The sequence below is a fragment of the Symphalangus syndactylus genome, chromosome 6 (assembly GCF_028878055.3).
Source record: "Symphalangus syndactylus isolate Jambi chromosome 6, NHGRI_mSymSyn1-v2.1_pri, whole genome shotgun sequence".
Lineage (NCBI taxonomy): Eukaryota > Metazoa > Chordata > Mammalia > Primates > Hylobatidae > Symphalangus > Symphalangus syndactylus.
The window spans coordinates 45,551,995-45,564,943 of NC_072428.2; the positions used below are offsets into that span (position 1 = coordinate 45,551,995).

The 12,949-nt window shown below is 46.8% G+C and overlaps 1 protein-coding gene across 2 annotated transcripts in view; it reads left to right on the top strand.

Annotated features, from left to right (window-relative positions):
- Positions 1–4,575: 4,575 nt before the first annotated feature.
- Positions 4,576–12,949, top strand: part of IRAG1 (inositol 1,4,5-triphosphate receptor associated 1) — a 123,843-nt gene continuing 115,469 nt past the window's right edge. For both annotated transcript variants that reach the window (XM_055282422.2, XM_055282425.2), the window contains exon 1: positions 4,576–4,795. In XM_055282422.2, the coding sequence (XP_055138397.1) occupies positions 4,729–4,795 (67 nt within the window). In that variant the 5' untranslated portion in view covers positions 4,576–4,728. The remainder of the gene's footprint in view (positions 4,796–12,949) is intronic.

Below are 12,949 nucleotides of genomic sequence, written 5' to 3' on the forward strand. Positions count from 1 at the left end.
AGCCTCTCAGGGGTTTTAAAGCTGGTGACCTCCCTCTCTAGGTGTTGTCTAGGGTTAGGCCGAAGCTTCCTTCTCCCTGCCTCATTAGGCAACTCTCTTCTATGCTCTTCCCAGCTTCCAGAAATATGTCCACTCATGCCTGCTCTCTCCCTCCATTCTTTTGTGGCTAAGAATTTATTCCTTTTTAAGGAGTTCTTTGCTATCATTTTAATGGGATTATGGGACAGGGAGAGAAACCTGTGTTCCCAGTTTGTAGCCTCAAACCTGACACCTGGGAATTCTAAAGTCAGAGAGATCTGGGTTTATGCCCTGCAAGACATCGGCAGGCATCTTGACCGCCCTACATCTGTTTCCCCATCTAGGATGTGAGGGTGAGAAGCTCCACACCACATGGATTTGGTAAGGATGAACTCTATCGTATATGTAAAGTGGCTGACAGTGCCTGGCACCATGTTCAGTAAATGATGCCTGTCATTGTTGCCTGGGTGCAATTCCTACAGATGTGGTCTCTTATTTGCTCACTCACTCATCCAGGGCTGAGTGCTGAGCATATCACAGAGTTCCTAAGACTAAGAGGGGTAGGGAAGTCAAAACACCCAGTGAAGTCAACCCAGCAAGCGATCGCAGAGCCGGCAGCATTCTTGGCAAGAAGCTGTTTTTCCTTGCTTGGCTCCCCTTGGTCCAAGGATGTGTCTTTTGCCTGAGACTCTAAAACTTCTTCCCTGGCCTTGGATTAAATGGCCTGTTGGGAGAGTCTCCCTGAGCTATGTGCCAGTCTGCCTCTGCTGGGCCCCTGCTTTTAGGTGGAGGACAAATGACTGTTGCTGATGGGAATGAGCGAGGAGCTGAAGATTTTGGTAGAGCGAGGCCAAATCCCTGTGTGGCTCCAGGAACAAGGATAAATATAGCCAGAGTAATTGCTCATGCTCTTTTAAGGATTAAAAGTCAGCTTTTGGGCAAGCTGTGAAGCTCCATGATAGCAAGGGACACAGTTCCTTTTTTAGAGCTGTGATCAGCACTCCTTGTGCATTGCTGGATCCCAGGCCTCCATGACGCTCTTCCCACTGGAGTAAAGGGATCGCCTTCACTAGTCTACCTGACATGAGGGAGGGATGGGTCTGAAGTGTTCCTGCCACATCCTATTGTCCCACATGATGTCTGGCACACTAAAGCTGCCCAATAAGCATTTTTAAATGGATGAGTGAGCTGTGAGAAATTTATGCTTTTAAAAATAACCTTTAGGATAAGATGTGTAGTCTAGTTAACAGTAGCATCCCAGTGCCAATTTCCTGGCTTTGAAATATACTGTACAACACCAATGTAAGATGTCTCCATTGGGGAAGCTAGGTAAATGGTATGTAGGACTCTCTGTACTATTTTTGTAACTTCCTGTGTGTCTATAATTATTCCAAAGTAAGAAATAAAAAAAAATAACCTTTAGTCAGGATCATGCCAATACCCTTTGACACTTGGGGGAAGCAGTGCTGGAAGATGAATTGAGTAAATCCCTGTTCACAGCAATGCTTTTGTTTTGTTATTATTATTATTATTATTATTATTATTATTATTATTATTTTGAGACGGAATCTCGCTCTGTCGCCCGGGCTGGAGTGCAGTGGCACAATCTCTGCTCACTGCAAGCTCCACCTCCCGGGTTCACGCCATTCTCCTGCCTCAGCGTCCTGAGTAGCTGGGACTACAGGTGCCCGCCACCACACCCAGCTAATTTTTTGTATTTTTAGTAGAGACGGGGTTTCACTGTGTTAGCCAGGATGGTCTCGATCTCCTGACCTCGTGATCCACCCGCCTTGGCCTCCCAAAGTGCTGGGATTACAGGCGTGAGCCACCGTGCCTTGTGAATGTCAACACATGTTTTGCTCATATGATTCAAAACTTTAAATGTATCAATAAGGTGTAACCATGGTCAGTCTTTATCCCAGCCACTTAGTTTTACTCCCCGTTGGCAACTAATCTAAATGTTATTCATTTCTTGTGCTAATTTTAGAGATGATATGCATACTCACATATGAACTTGTGTGTATACATGAATGTAAGCATATATACGTATTTGTGTGTATATATGTACATATTACAATATGTACACACACACACACACTCTTTTTCACTCAAATAGTAGCATTTGATAGACACTGTTATTTTACTTTTTCTACTTAATGTATCTTGGAATCTTTTCAGATCAGTACACCAAGAGCTTCCTTGCCCTTTGTTGTGGCTGCACTCCATCTTCTTTTATGGCCCCAGTTGCTAGACATTTATGTTGTTTCCAATCCTTTTGCTTTTGTAAATAACGCTGCAATGAATAATCTTGTTCATTTGTCGTTTCCCAAGTGTGGGAGTGTGTTTATAGAATAAATTCCTAGAAGTGGAATCGGTCAAAGGGTATAATCTTGATAGTGCTAAGTTGTCCTCTATAGAACTTGTTCCATTTTTACACACTGACCAGTCATGTGTTTTATAAAATGGTATCACTAATGCAATGATTAAAAAGTTATTTGGTGATGCCTTTGTGTGATGAAGGCTGTGGGTCTTTACCCAAGAGAAACATAAACCACATAGTGGCTTACATGCAATTTCAGTTGGCTCAGAGACCCCTGAAGGTTATCCGTGAACCCTGGGTTCAGAAACCCTGGCTGAAACGGAGGCAGCATGATAAAGAGGACAGAGCTTTAGGGACAGACCACCTGAATTCACATCTCAGCGCTGTCACTTACTTACTGGCTGCAGAACATCAAGCAAGTTGTTTTACTTCTTCCAGCCTCAGTTTCCTTTTGAAGGAAAGGCATAGGCACTTGTGAGGATAGAGTGCCTTTATGTAAAGCATCTAATCTAATGCTAGGAATATAGTAGGTACTCAATACAATATATGATTTTGAACTCTCTCTCTATCACACACACACATACACACACACACACACACACACACAGCCAGCCCTAGGTTCCATTTCAACTTCTGATTTTGATTGTCCCTGTAGTGCCTGCTGCTGGACTCACAAGATCAACCTTTGAAGTGACATTCCCTAAAGTGGGATCCTTGGACCAAGTACATAAGAATCACCCAAGGGCCTTCACTAAAACGCAGATTTCTGGGTCCATTTCAGATCCATAGAATTAGAATTTCTGAAAGAGGAGCCCAAGGAGCTTCACACTTGGGGGTTCTAATGCACATTGAAGTTGGAGAAACAGCACTGAAGAGTTTGGTCAGTTCCTTCTAGACCATATACTTGCAATTCTAGTAGTTACCACCATGTGGCTTTGTGGGGGACAGGGGTTGTTGGGGGAGCCTGTACCTCCATGTGGACGGGTGTGGACACTTGAGAGAAAGCATGGCTAGTACCCAAGACAGCCTCCTCTGGTTTCATTTACAAAAAACAATTATTGATGAGGGTAGCAGACTTCATGCGCTGCACCCCTGTTAGTGATCTCTCCTACAACAACCACACAGAAGAGACAGGACTTCCTGAGAACCACATGTCTGAGGAAGGTGCTGGGATGGAGGCTCAGTGGGCCAGGCTCAGTGGAGAGCATCTGCCACTGCTGCACGGCTGATCTGTGGCCAGGAGCTGAGCATAAGGACTGTGTTTGCCAGGAGGGCTTGAGGCCACAGGCCTGGGAGCTCCAATCCCTAGTGCTCTCTACCATGACTACTGAATGTTTTCTGGGTGGCTAATGATGGCCAAAAGCTAGGGTTCCCGGATTTATCAAACAAAAATAGAGGATGACTAGTTAAATTTGAATTTCAGATAAATAACAGTCTTTTAGTACAAGTATGTCCCCTGTTTATCTGAAATCCAAATTTAAATGGGTGTCCTGTAATTTATCTAGCAACTTTACCTAGGGTTTCTCTGTGCTGCTCTAACCACAGAAGGGGCTGAAGTCCCCATGTGGCTTGCGCCCAGCTTGGAGCTCCATGATCCTGGCCTTGGGTGGGCCCTATACCCAAGGCAGGTGAAGAGTGTGTATGGGCAGGGTGTGGATTTCCTGGGCAGGGGCAGGAAGCTCATTCATACTGAACTTGCTCTTATGAGATGCTGGCAGTGTATTAAACACTTGACTAACATCTCATTTAATCCCCTGACTACCTAGTGAGTTAGGCATTATCATTATTATTCCCACTTTAGAGATGAGGAGACTGAGGCTCCACAATGTTAAGACCACAGGCTGTTAAGTGGAGGAGCAAGACTGACATCCTTGGGGCTGGTGCCAAGTCTGGGAGTAGCTGAATCTCCCAGGCCATTCTCTCTGGCAATCCCAAGAGTTTAACGCAGTGGGAGCAGCCCCTGCCCCTGAATCCCCAGGACAGGAACCATTCCCAGTCTCTCTTGGCACTGGCCCAGGGTCTTCTCCCGGCTCACATGCTTGCTGGAGGCTCCAGGCGGGTGGGGAGATCTGCAGGGTCGCTTTGTCCCCGTCCGGCCAGGACAGTGTTCAGTGGCATGAGTTGCCATGGGGACTGCCATCTGCTGTGTGGATACCCATCGGAGGGGCCCAGGGTGAGTGACTGCCCCAAAGGCCCAGCCTGCCCTGAGCCCTGAGGCCAGCTGGTCGGCTTTCCCTGCCATTATCCCCCGAGCCAGGCCGGAGGGGGGCTCCCAGAGGAGCTCTCGGCTCTAAGTCCCAGCCCCTCTCAGAGGAGGCGTGCGGCCGAGGTTCTGCAGCCAGAGGCTTCTCGGCTCCGAGCTCCGGAGCCAGATGTAACATTGACCTTAAATGGTAAAAGCTCCCCAGAGTGAAGGGAGGCTGGCCAGAGGAGGAAAGGAGAATAACTCAGTTTTAGGTAAGCCTCCCCTATATCCTAGAATAACCTGCCTCTTCGTCTGGGAAGCGGAGGGAACCTTCTCTTCCTTAAAGGTACAGGGTGCTGGGATGGGGGCGCTAAACTTTAACTTTCCAGGGGAGCTGGCTTTGTTGGGTGGCATTTCAGCTGACTATCTTTATTGTTGCTGTCTTAAGTTTTAAATCAGAAGTGAATCTTGCCAGTCCTAACTTAACTAGATTGTGCTCCTTTTGCTTGCTGTTGGAAAGTGTGCACAGCTCAGGGTGAAAATGTGGGTCCTGACAGGCGATTGCAACCCCTAGCTTTCCTATGGGCCCCTTTGTGGCAACAACGGGGTCTTCAGCTTAGGCAAGTCTGCTAAGCAGGGCTTTCTCCCCTCTGTGCTTCAAGTATCTCTCTCTCTGTCCCCCTACGCCCCTCTGCCTTGAACCTGGGCTGGCATGACCTGTCTAGATCCTTAACCCTGCCCCTGTTTCTGTCTCTGCGCTTCCCATCCTGTGTTCTTGTCACAGTCTCTGTTTTTATCTCTGTCTCTGTCTCCTCTTTTGTCTCCAGCTTCCCCTGGCCTGTGCCCTTCCCTGCTCCCTAGAGGGGGTGTATGTGCCCGGCCCGTGCCCGGCCCTGCTCACCTCCAGGGCTCCGAGTTGAAGCGATTCCTAGAGTGAGCAGCATTTGGACTGGCTTTTTCCAAAGGAAAAAGTGGAAGCGAGAGGCCAGAGACTGGCCCAGCTGTCTTGCTCCCTCCTGCTCAGGAAACAGTTGTAAAGGCTATAGAAGCTCTGCAGTTTGAGTAAACAGCAGCCCGGGGTCTGGGACCCCTGGCCAGCACTCCAGCCTCCCAGAGCTCGGCAGCTGCTGTTTCCCAACACTCTTCAGGCTGCTCGCTGGGGTGGCGCAGGGAAGTAAAGCTGGTCTGAGCAGGGTCTTTTGCAGGGGAAAGGAGGAAGCTTCCCGGGACTGTGAGGCTGGGGGTCCAAAGGAGTCAGGACCTGCCAAGGATTGTATTGCCCCCACTGAGGGATGATGACATGCTAGTGAGGGAGGTGGAGTTGCCCATCCCCCTGCACTGCCCTACCTCAACAGTTCTATGGGGGAGGGAACTCAGGTTAAGGGACTAGCCTAAGGTCATTCCACCAAGATGGAGTGGAGCTAGGACTCAAACCCTGTATGAGTTTGTATGACTCTAACTCCAGTGCCCATGCCTCTCAACACAGACGTGAATGCCAGAGTATGATCCTGTCTCCAATTTTGTCTTGCGATTTTTGACCTAATGGACAAAACAGCTGTCATTACCATGTTTGTACTGTCTATGATTCCATTGTGCGTGCGTGTGTGTGTGTGTGCATGCATGTTTGGTGGGTGGCTGTTTATATTCACAGCGGATGTACCTCTCTTTATGCTTGGAGGTAAGGGAGGCATTCCTGTATCCTTTATCATCTTGGAGGGATAATCATGTGCTAGTTGCTACAACATGATTAGCTATCCCCATAAATGTATTTCTGGAAGAAAATAAACAGCAAACACATGGTTCTTACTATGTATTGAACACTGTTCCCCTTCCCATACAGTAACTCATGACTCCCACAGCTCTACAAAGCAGGGGTCATTCTTTCCACCCTGGTCTTGTAGAGGAGGACACTTTAGCACAGAGAGGCTGCACAGCTGGTGCTCAGCCCCAGGCCATGGTCTCTGGAGGCTCTGCTCTTGACCTCCAGGGTCAGCTCCTGTCTGCTTGGGACCCCGTGTCAGAGTGCAGCGGGGGAATCACCGGCCCCCTTGCAACATGGTGCATCTGAGGCTTTCCACGAGGGATTTCACATGCCCCTCACAGAATGCCATGAGGGATGTGTCTTTACCTTACTGCCCCAGGTGAGGACACTGGGGCTAGGGGATGTTAAATGACTTGTCCAAGCTCATCCAGCCACCAAGTGACAAAGCAGGGAATTTAAATAGTATCTTGGGTAAGGAAGTTAGGGCCATGTGAAACCTACTTGAAACTGAATCCCTGGGAGGCTGAGGGGGCTCATGGTTTGGGGATGAGGGGTTCTGTGGGTCTGTGTGAGGAAGCTAGGTTCCTTGACCGATGGGCTGAACTATACATGATGGGTCCTCAGCTTTCTAAAAAGCCCTGCCTCTCTCCTCTAAGCCTTTGTAACAGAGGTGGACAGAAGCACCCCACACCTCTTGGAGGAACAGACTGAGCCCTGCAAGGGCGGAGACCTTATCCTGTTCCTCACCCGCTGTGTGTCTAGCACCCAGAATGATGCCGGGAGCACACGAAGTGCTCAGGTTCAATCATGTTTCTGTGAATAAATGGACACAATGTTCATAAAGTGGGTTCTGGTTACACAGGGCCCTGGGTTGATTTTGTATGTGTGCCTGATGATCAGATTCATCTAGTTTGACTTGAAAGAACGCAAGGTGGGGGCCTGAAGTTACCTACCACCTCACCCTGCCTCCTCTCCTGGGTCACCTCACAGAGCCTGGACTGCCCCTCAGCCACTCTCTCTGGGGCTTATTGGTCAGCAGAGGGATTCTGTTTGCTGACTGAGTAGAAGCAGAGGCCTGGGTAGATAGAGAGAAGAGAGCTTGGGGCCCCCAGACTCCGGCCCTGCCCCTGCCCCTTGGTGAGCTGAGTCAGAAGTGGGAGATGGAGAGCTGAGTTCTCAGGTAGTGAATGTAAAAGGAAAGAGGGGAGAAAATTGGTATTAATTGAGCTCCTACTTTGTGCCAGGATCTGTGCTAGATCTGTTATTTAATTTAAGCCTCATGTTAGAGATGAGGAGAGAGGCATACAGCTGGTAGGTGGTAGACTCCAGCTCAAGCCACCTTGGTCCGAAGTGGGCACTTCCTGCATTAGATGTCACCCTGCCTCTAGTTAGTAACTTAGGTCCTGGGGCAGTTACTGAGTGTCACAGTCCAAATCATGGGAAAATCACGAATAGAGGGAAAGGGGATATCATGTTAGTCCTGTGGACCTTGGAGGCTAGACTCTGAGTTCAGGTGACAATCCAGGGCAGCCTCACCAATGGGCCTTCAAATTCAGTCTTAGCAGAGGCAACCCATGCCCATGACCCTGGACAAGCCCTGCCTTCTCTGCAAGGGCTTTCTCCAGGGGAGGTGGAAAGCAGAGGACAGTTGGTCAGACAGGAAACGTTTTTTTTTTTTTTTTTGAGATAGGATCTCGCTCTGTCACCCAGGCTGGAGTGCAGTGGTGCAACCCCCACCTCTCGGGTTCAAGCAATTCTCATGCCTCAGCCTCCCAAGTAGCTGGGATTACTGGCGAGCACCACCATGCTGGGCTAATTTTTACATTTTTAGTAAAGATGGAGTTTTGCCATGTTGCCCAGGCTGGTCTCGAACTCCTGACCTCAAGTGATCAGCCCACCTCAGCCTCCCAAAGTCTGGGATTATAGGCGTGAGCCACCGCACCCAGCCAGACTGAAAACTTTTCCTAGCAGGGAAGAGATGTAAAAAAAGTCTGCTAAGGCTGGGCTTAATCAGCTCTGGTTACTTTCTTCCTATTACTTTTTTATTTGTAATTTGTAATTTTTATTCAGTTTTTCTAGTAAAAAAAAGTAATGCATGTTCTTTGCTAGACTTTCTTGGAAAATATAGAAATGGATATAAATAAGAAACTCAGAAATAAATATAAAGAAATAAAAAAACCCTCTAGAATCCCATTCCTCAGTGATAAGTATTGTTTATATTACAATGTGTTTCTTCCTTTACATTTCTCTATATTTTGTAAAACTAGGGTCTTAGTGTATATGTTATTTTTTAGTCTGCTTTTTAAAACTGAACATTCGAATATAATCCTTTTTTCCATATCATTAAAGATACTCCAAAACATGATTTTTCAATGGTTTTATAACATAGAGTCATTTTAGGTGTGCAACAATTTAATCACCGTTCCTCTTCTTGGCATTTACAAATGTGATTTTTCTTTGGAGACTTTCTCAGTGGCACATGTGACATGATGGCTTTTCCATAGGTTTATAGCATTTGGAGACTCAGCTCTCAGAGGTGGGTTTGTGTGGTGTGGCCCAAGGTGTGGGCTTGTTCTACAAGATGATTGTATGTGGGGTACTGACCCAGCCTTAAACACACAACATCACATTGTAAGAACATTATTCCTTCTTAAGTTCTTTCTATTCCTTTGAATGAAGGAGAGAAAGCCTCTATTTGAGGTAGGGTGACCAACTGTCCAGGCTCACCCAGGAATGAGAATTGCTGCAGGACTTTCAGTGCTAAAATTGGGACAGGTCCTGGACAAATCCAAAAGGTTGATCACCCTCATTTAAGCCTCATATGCCTTCAACATCTTTCTGTTTGTTTCCCTTCTTAAAAAAATGAGAGGAGGCCTTAGCTAAGGTTTAATAACTGTTTTCATTTTATTTATTTTTATAACTCTATTTGTGGTAAGTGGTATTGCTTTTTCCATTTAAGGTAGGAATATAAAGTTTCCCTTTTAAATAAAAGTAACGACAATGGTAGCTAACACTTGGTGAGTGTGTACTGTGTGCTAGGCACTGTCCTAACGCTTTACCTGCAGTGGCTCATTTAGTCCTCACAGCAACCCTCTGAAGTAGTTACTGTCATTGTCCTCCTTATACAGATCAGGAAACTGGGGCACAGAGAGGGTAAGAAACTTGCCTAACAACACAAAGTTAGTAAATGGCCAACTGGGGTTTCAGTCTTGATTTTCTGGCCCATTGCTACTCAAATGAAAGAATATTAAGTAAATAAATGCATAGGTAAAACACAGGCATGGGAAAAATTGTGAGCATAGTGTATAAATGAGTCAGGTCATTCCACCACGGCTTGGTGGAAATTGGGTTGTATGAACTTGGTGGAATCCAGGTATTTGTGAGTGCAGGGTGTTGGGGAAGTTGAGTCATCCCAGCAAAACCAACAGGAATTTAGGAACCAATGGGCTCAGTGAGAGAGGCTGGGAGGGATGAAACTATACACTGCACACAGCCTGGCTCTGGGGGGGGGGTGTGGTTCCCAGAGTGGCCACCAGGGAAGGGACACAGAGAGGCCACAGAGAGTTCTGCGGCTGATAAGCCAATCAAGAGGATGTTTCCAGAGAGCCCAAGCTTCCTGGCTCATCAGGAGGAGAAGAAAGCCTGAAGACGTTCTTGACTTTGCTCATACAGGTGTGGTGAAAATAACCCTGGGCCCTGAGTCAGGAGGTGGGCTCAGTGTTGGCCAGCTCTTCCCTTATTATCACAGTGGGGAGATGACATCTTGTAATGGAGGCAGCACAGTGTCCCTGTGGAAAGTGTGGACCCTGGAGCGACTGTGTGGCTCCACCACTGACCAGCTGTATCCCTTGAGCTGCACCTAATCTGTTGGAGCCTCAGTTTCTTCTCCTGTAATATGGGTTCAGAATCCCTTACCAAAATGCTTGGGACCAGAGGTGTTTCAGATTTCACTTTTTTTTTTTTGGACTTTGGAATATTTGCATCATATTTACCCAGTTCAGCATCCCAAATCCAAAAATCCAAAATCTGAAATGCTCCAATGAGCATTTCCTTTGAGTGTCTTGCCAGTGGCCAGAAAGTCTTACATTTTGGAGCATTTTAGATTTCAGATTTTTCAGATTTGGGATGCTCGACCTATAATGCTAGTGTCCATTTTACAAAGTTAAATCCTTTAGCCCAGTGTCTATTCTTAGCACTCAGCATACATTAGGTCTTATTATTTCTAGCCCCTGTCTGTTCCCCTCCAGAGATTCCATCAAGAAGACTTCTGCACTGGGTTTGAGGCTCTGACCATCCACAATCCTGGGTCCTATTCTCAACTCCAAAAACACCCCAAGGAGAGTGGTGGACTTACTCTCAAGAGGATTGGGCATCTGTATCTGGTGAAGTCTTTAAGGAGGCCCAATAAATAACACCTCTTTCCTTCACTGAAGCTTTAAGGCTTGTTGGGAATTCAGAAACTAATATCACCCGTATGACTGATGAAGCTGGTATTGGAAAGTGTTTGGATCAACAGGCAAGTAGGTTTTCTAATATTGTATTGAGCAGATTTATCCCCCAGCCCTAGAGGGTGCCCACTGGGGAAAGTAGAGCTCTTTAAATATTAAAGCTTGGAGAGAGAGAGCAGAATGTTTATCCCCTGAAAGCAGCTAATTCCCTAGAGAAACAGAAGAGGGAGGGCTGAGCTATTCATGCAGACACTTCTCAGAACTCACCATCAGATAGACATTCTCTTGGCGTGGAAGAGCATGGCACTCTGGGGTACCACAGTGAGGGCCTGGCTAAAGCCCACTTGCAAGGCTGGTCTCCCATGGGCACATGGTGAGACTTGTGCCCTGCCCTAGTGAGAGACAGGCAGGGCCGAGGCTGCAGGGGTTGCCACATGGTCCCATGGGCACCCCCTCTCCTCCCTTTTCCAGTTAATCAGTCCTCACCTTTTCTCCAGAGATGCCTGGTGGGGAACTTGTTTAATGCAGAGTCCTTCCTTAGACAAGGCAAGCCTCTGACTAGAAGTATCTGCGGCGATGAATTTTCCCTTTTTCACAGAAGTTTCATTTAGGCAACTCCAGACAGGGAGCAAGTGATCTCTTAACTCATTTCTTCTGGGTTACTTCTTACAGGTAGATGAGAAAATATATGGGAAAGGAACTGCCATTGTTTGAGCAAGTTTGTATGTGCCAGGCACATTTGATACAATATCTCATCAAATCTGTACTTTAGTCATGCAAGGGAGGTATTTGTGAACAAACTGATTCAAGGAGGATAGTAACTAGTATGAGAAGAATGAGAGTCAAACCAAAACCATCAGACCACCAAGCCCCATCTCTTTCCATCTCTCTGTGGCCTATAGACCCGGCTGCAGGACAGATTGATAATGCCTGACCCTTTGTTCCCGCCCCTATAAGAACAAAGCCCTGGAGGTCCCAGTGCTGCTGCTTAGAGCTGAGGTCCTGAGCTCTCGGGGCAGGGCACTGGAGCAGCTTCCCCACTAGGCTTGCTCTACTTTGCACCTCTCTTGATTTCTTTCAGTATGTAATGATCTTTATCAGGTCTCCTAGTCTTGTTTATGAACAAGCTCCTTCCTCTGTTTAGAAGGAAAAATACAAATTTAGAATCACAAGCTTTTTACTGGCAAGAAATGCCATGTCCTGCATTGTGTGTCTTGAGTCACTTTCTATGGCTCTCCAAGATTTGTGCCCTAAAAGTCTATAAATGTTGCCAAGGTCACCCAGTCTGTTCAAATCCCAGCCCCACAACTTACTGTTTGACTTGGCGAATGATCTGACCTCTGAGTCCCCTTACCTATGAAATGGATTGCTAGATCTAAAGTACTTATACCTGAAAAAGTACCCAATAAGTAATTATTATTATTGGAGCCCAGGTTAATATTGAGCACCATGGGAGTCCTCTATTTTGGATGCCTCCAAATGGTCAGGTTTCCCCAAGGACTCTCTTGTCATATTTTCGACTTGTATGGGTATGCTAGAAAGAGTGTAATGTCTTCCTGGGCTTCTTACCTAAGACATCTTTCTTGTTTCCTACCTGAGATCTAACTGGTCCCTGTTGTAGGTTGGAAGGCAATGATGATGAGGCTAGGTGTTGTCAAGATAAACCTGGCTAGTTGGCTTCTAAGAGGCTTCCCCAAGGAGCATCACCTTGGGGATGTTCTAGAGTCCTGGACCTATCCCTAAGCCTGGTTAGTGACCTGGAATTGATTAGTTGATTGCTTATGTAGAGACTGACTCACAATAATCAAACTCACAAGAGACTGAAGTATACAATTTTTTTTTTCAAGAGAGGCAGGGTCTCACTCTGACCCCCAGGCTGGACTGCAGTGGTATAGTCACAGCTGACTTGCAGCCTTGACCTCCCTGGCTCAAGTGATCCTCCCACCTCAGCCTCCCAAGTAGCTAGGACTACAGGCATGTACTACTTCACTTGGCTAATGTTTTAAACATTTTTTTTGTTTTAGAGACAGGGTCTTGCTGTGTTGCCCATGCTGGTCTCAAACTCCTGGCCTCAAGTGATACTCTTGCCTCAGCCTCCTAAAGCACTGAGATTACTAATGTATACAATTCTTTTAATTCTTTTTTTTTTTTTTTTTGAGACGAAATCTTGCTGCGTCACCCACGCTGAAGTACAGTGGTGCGATCTCGGCTCACTG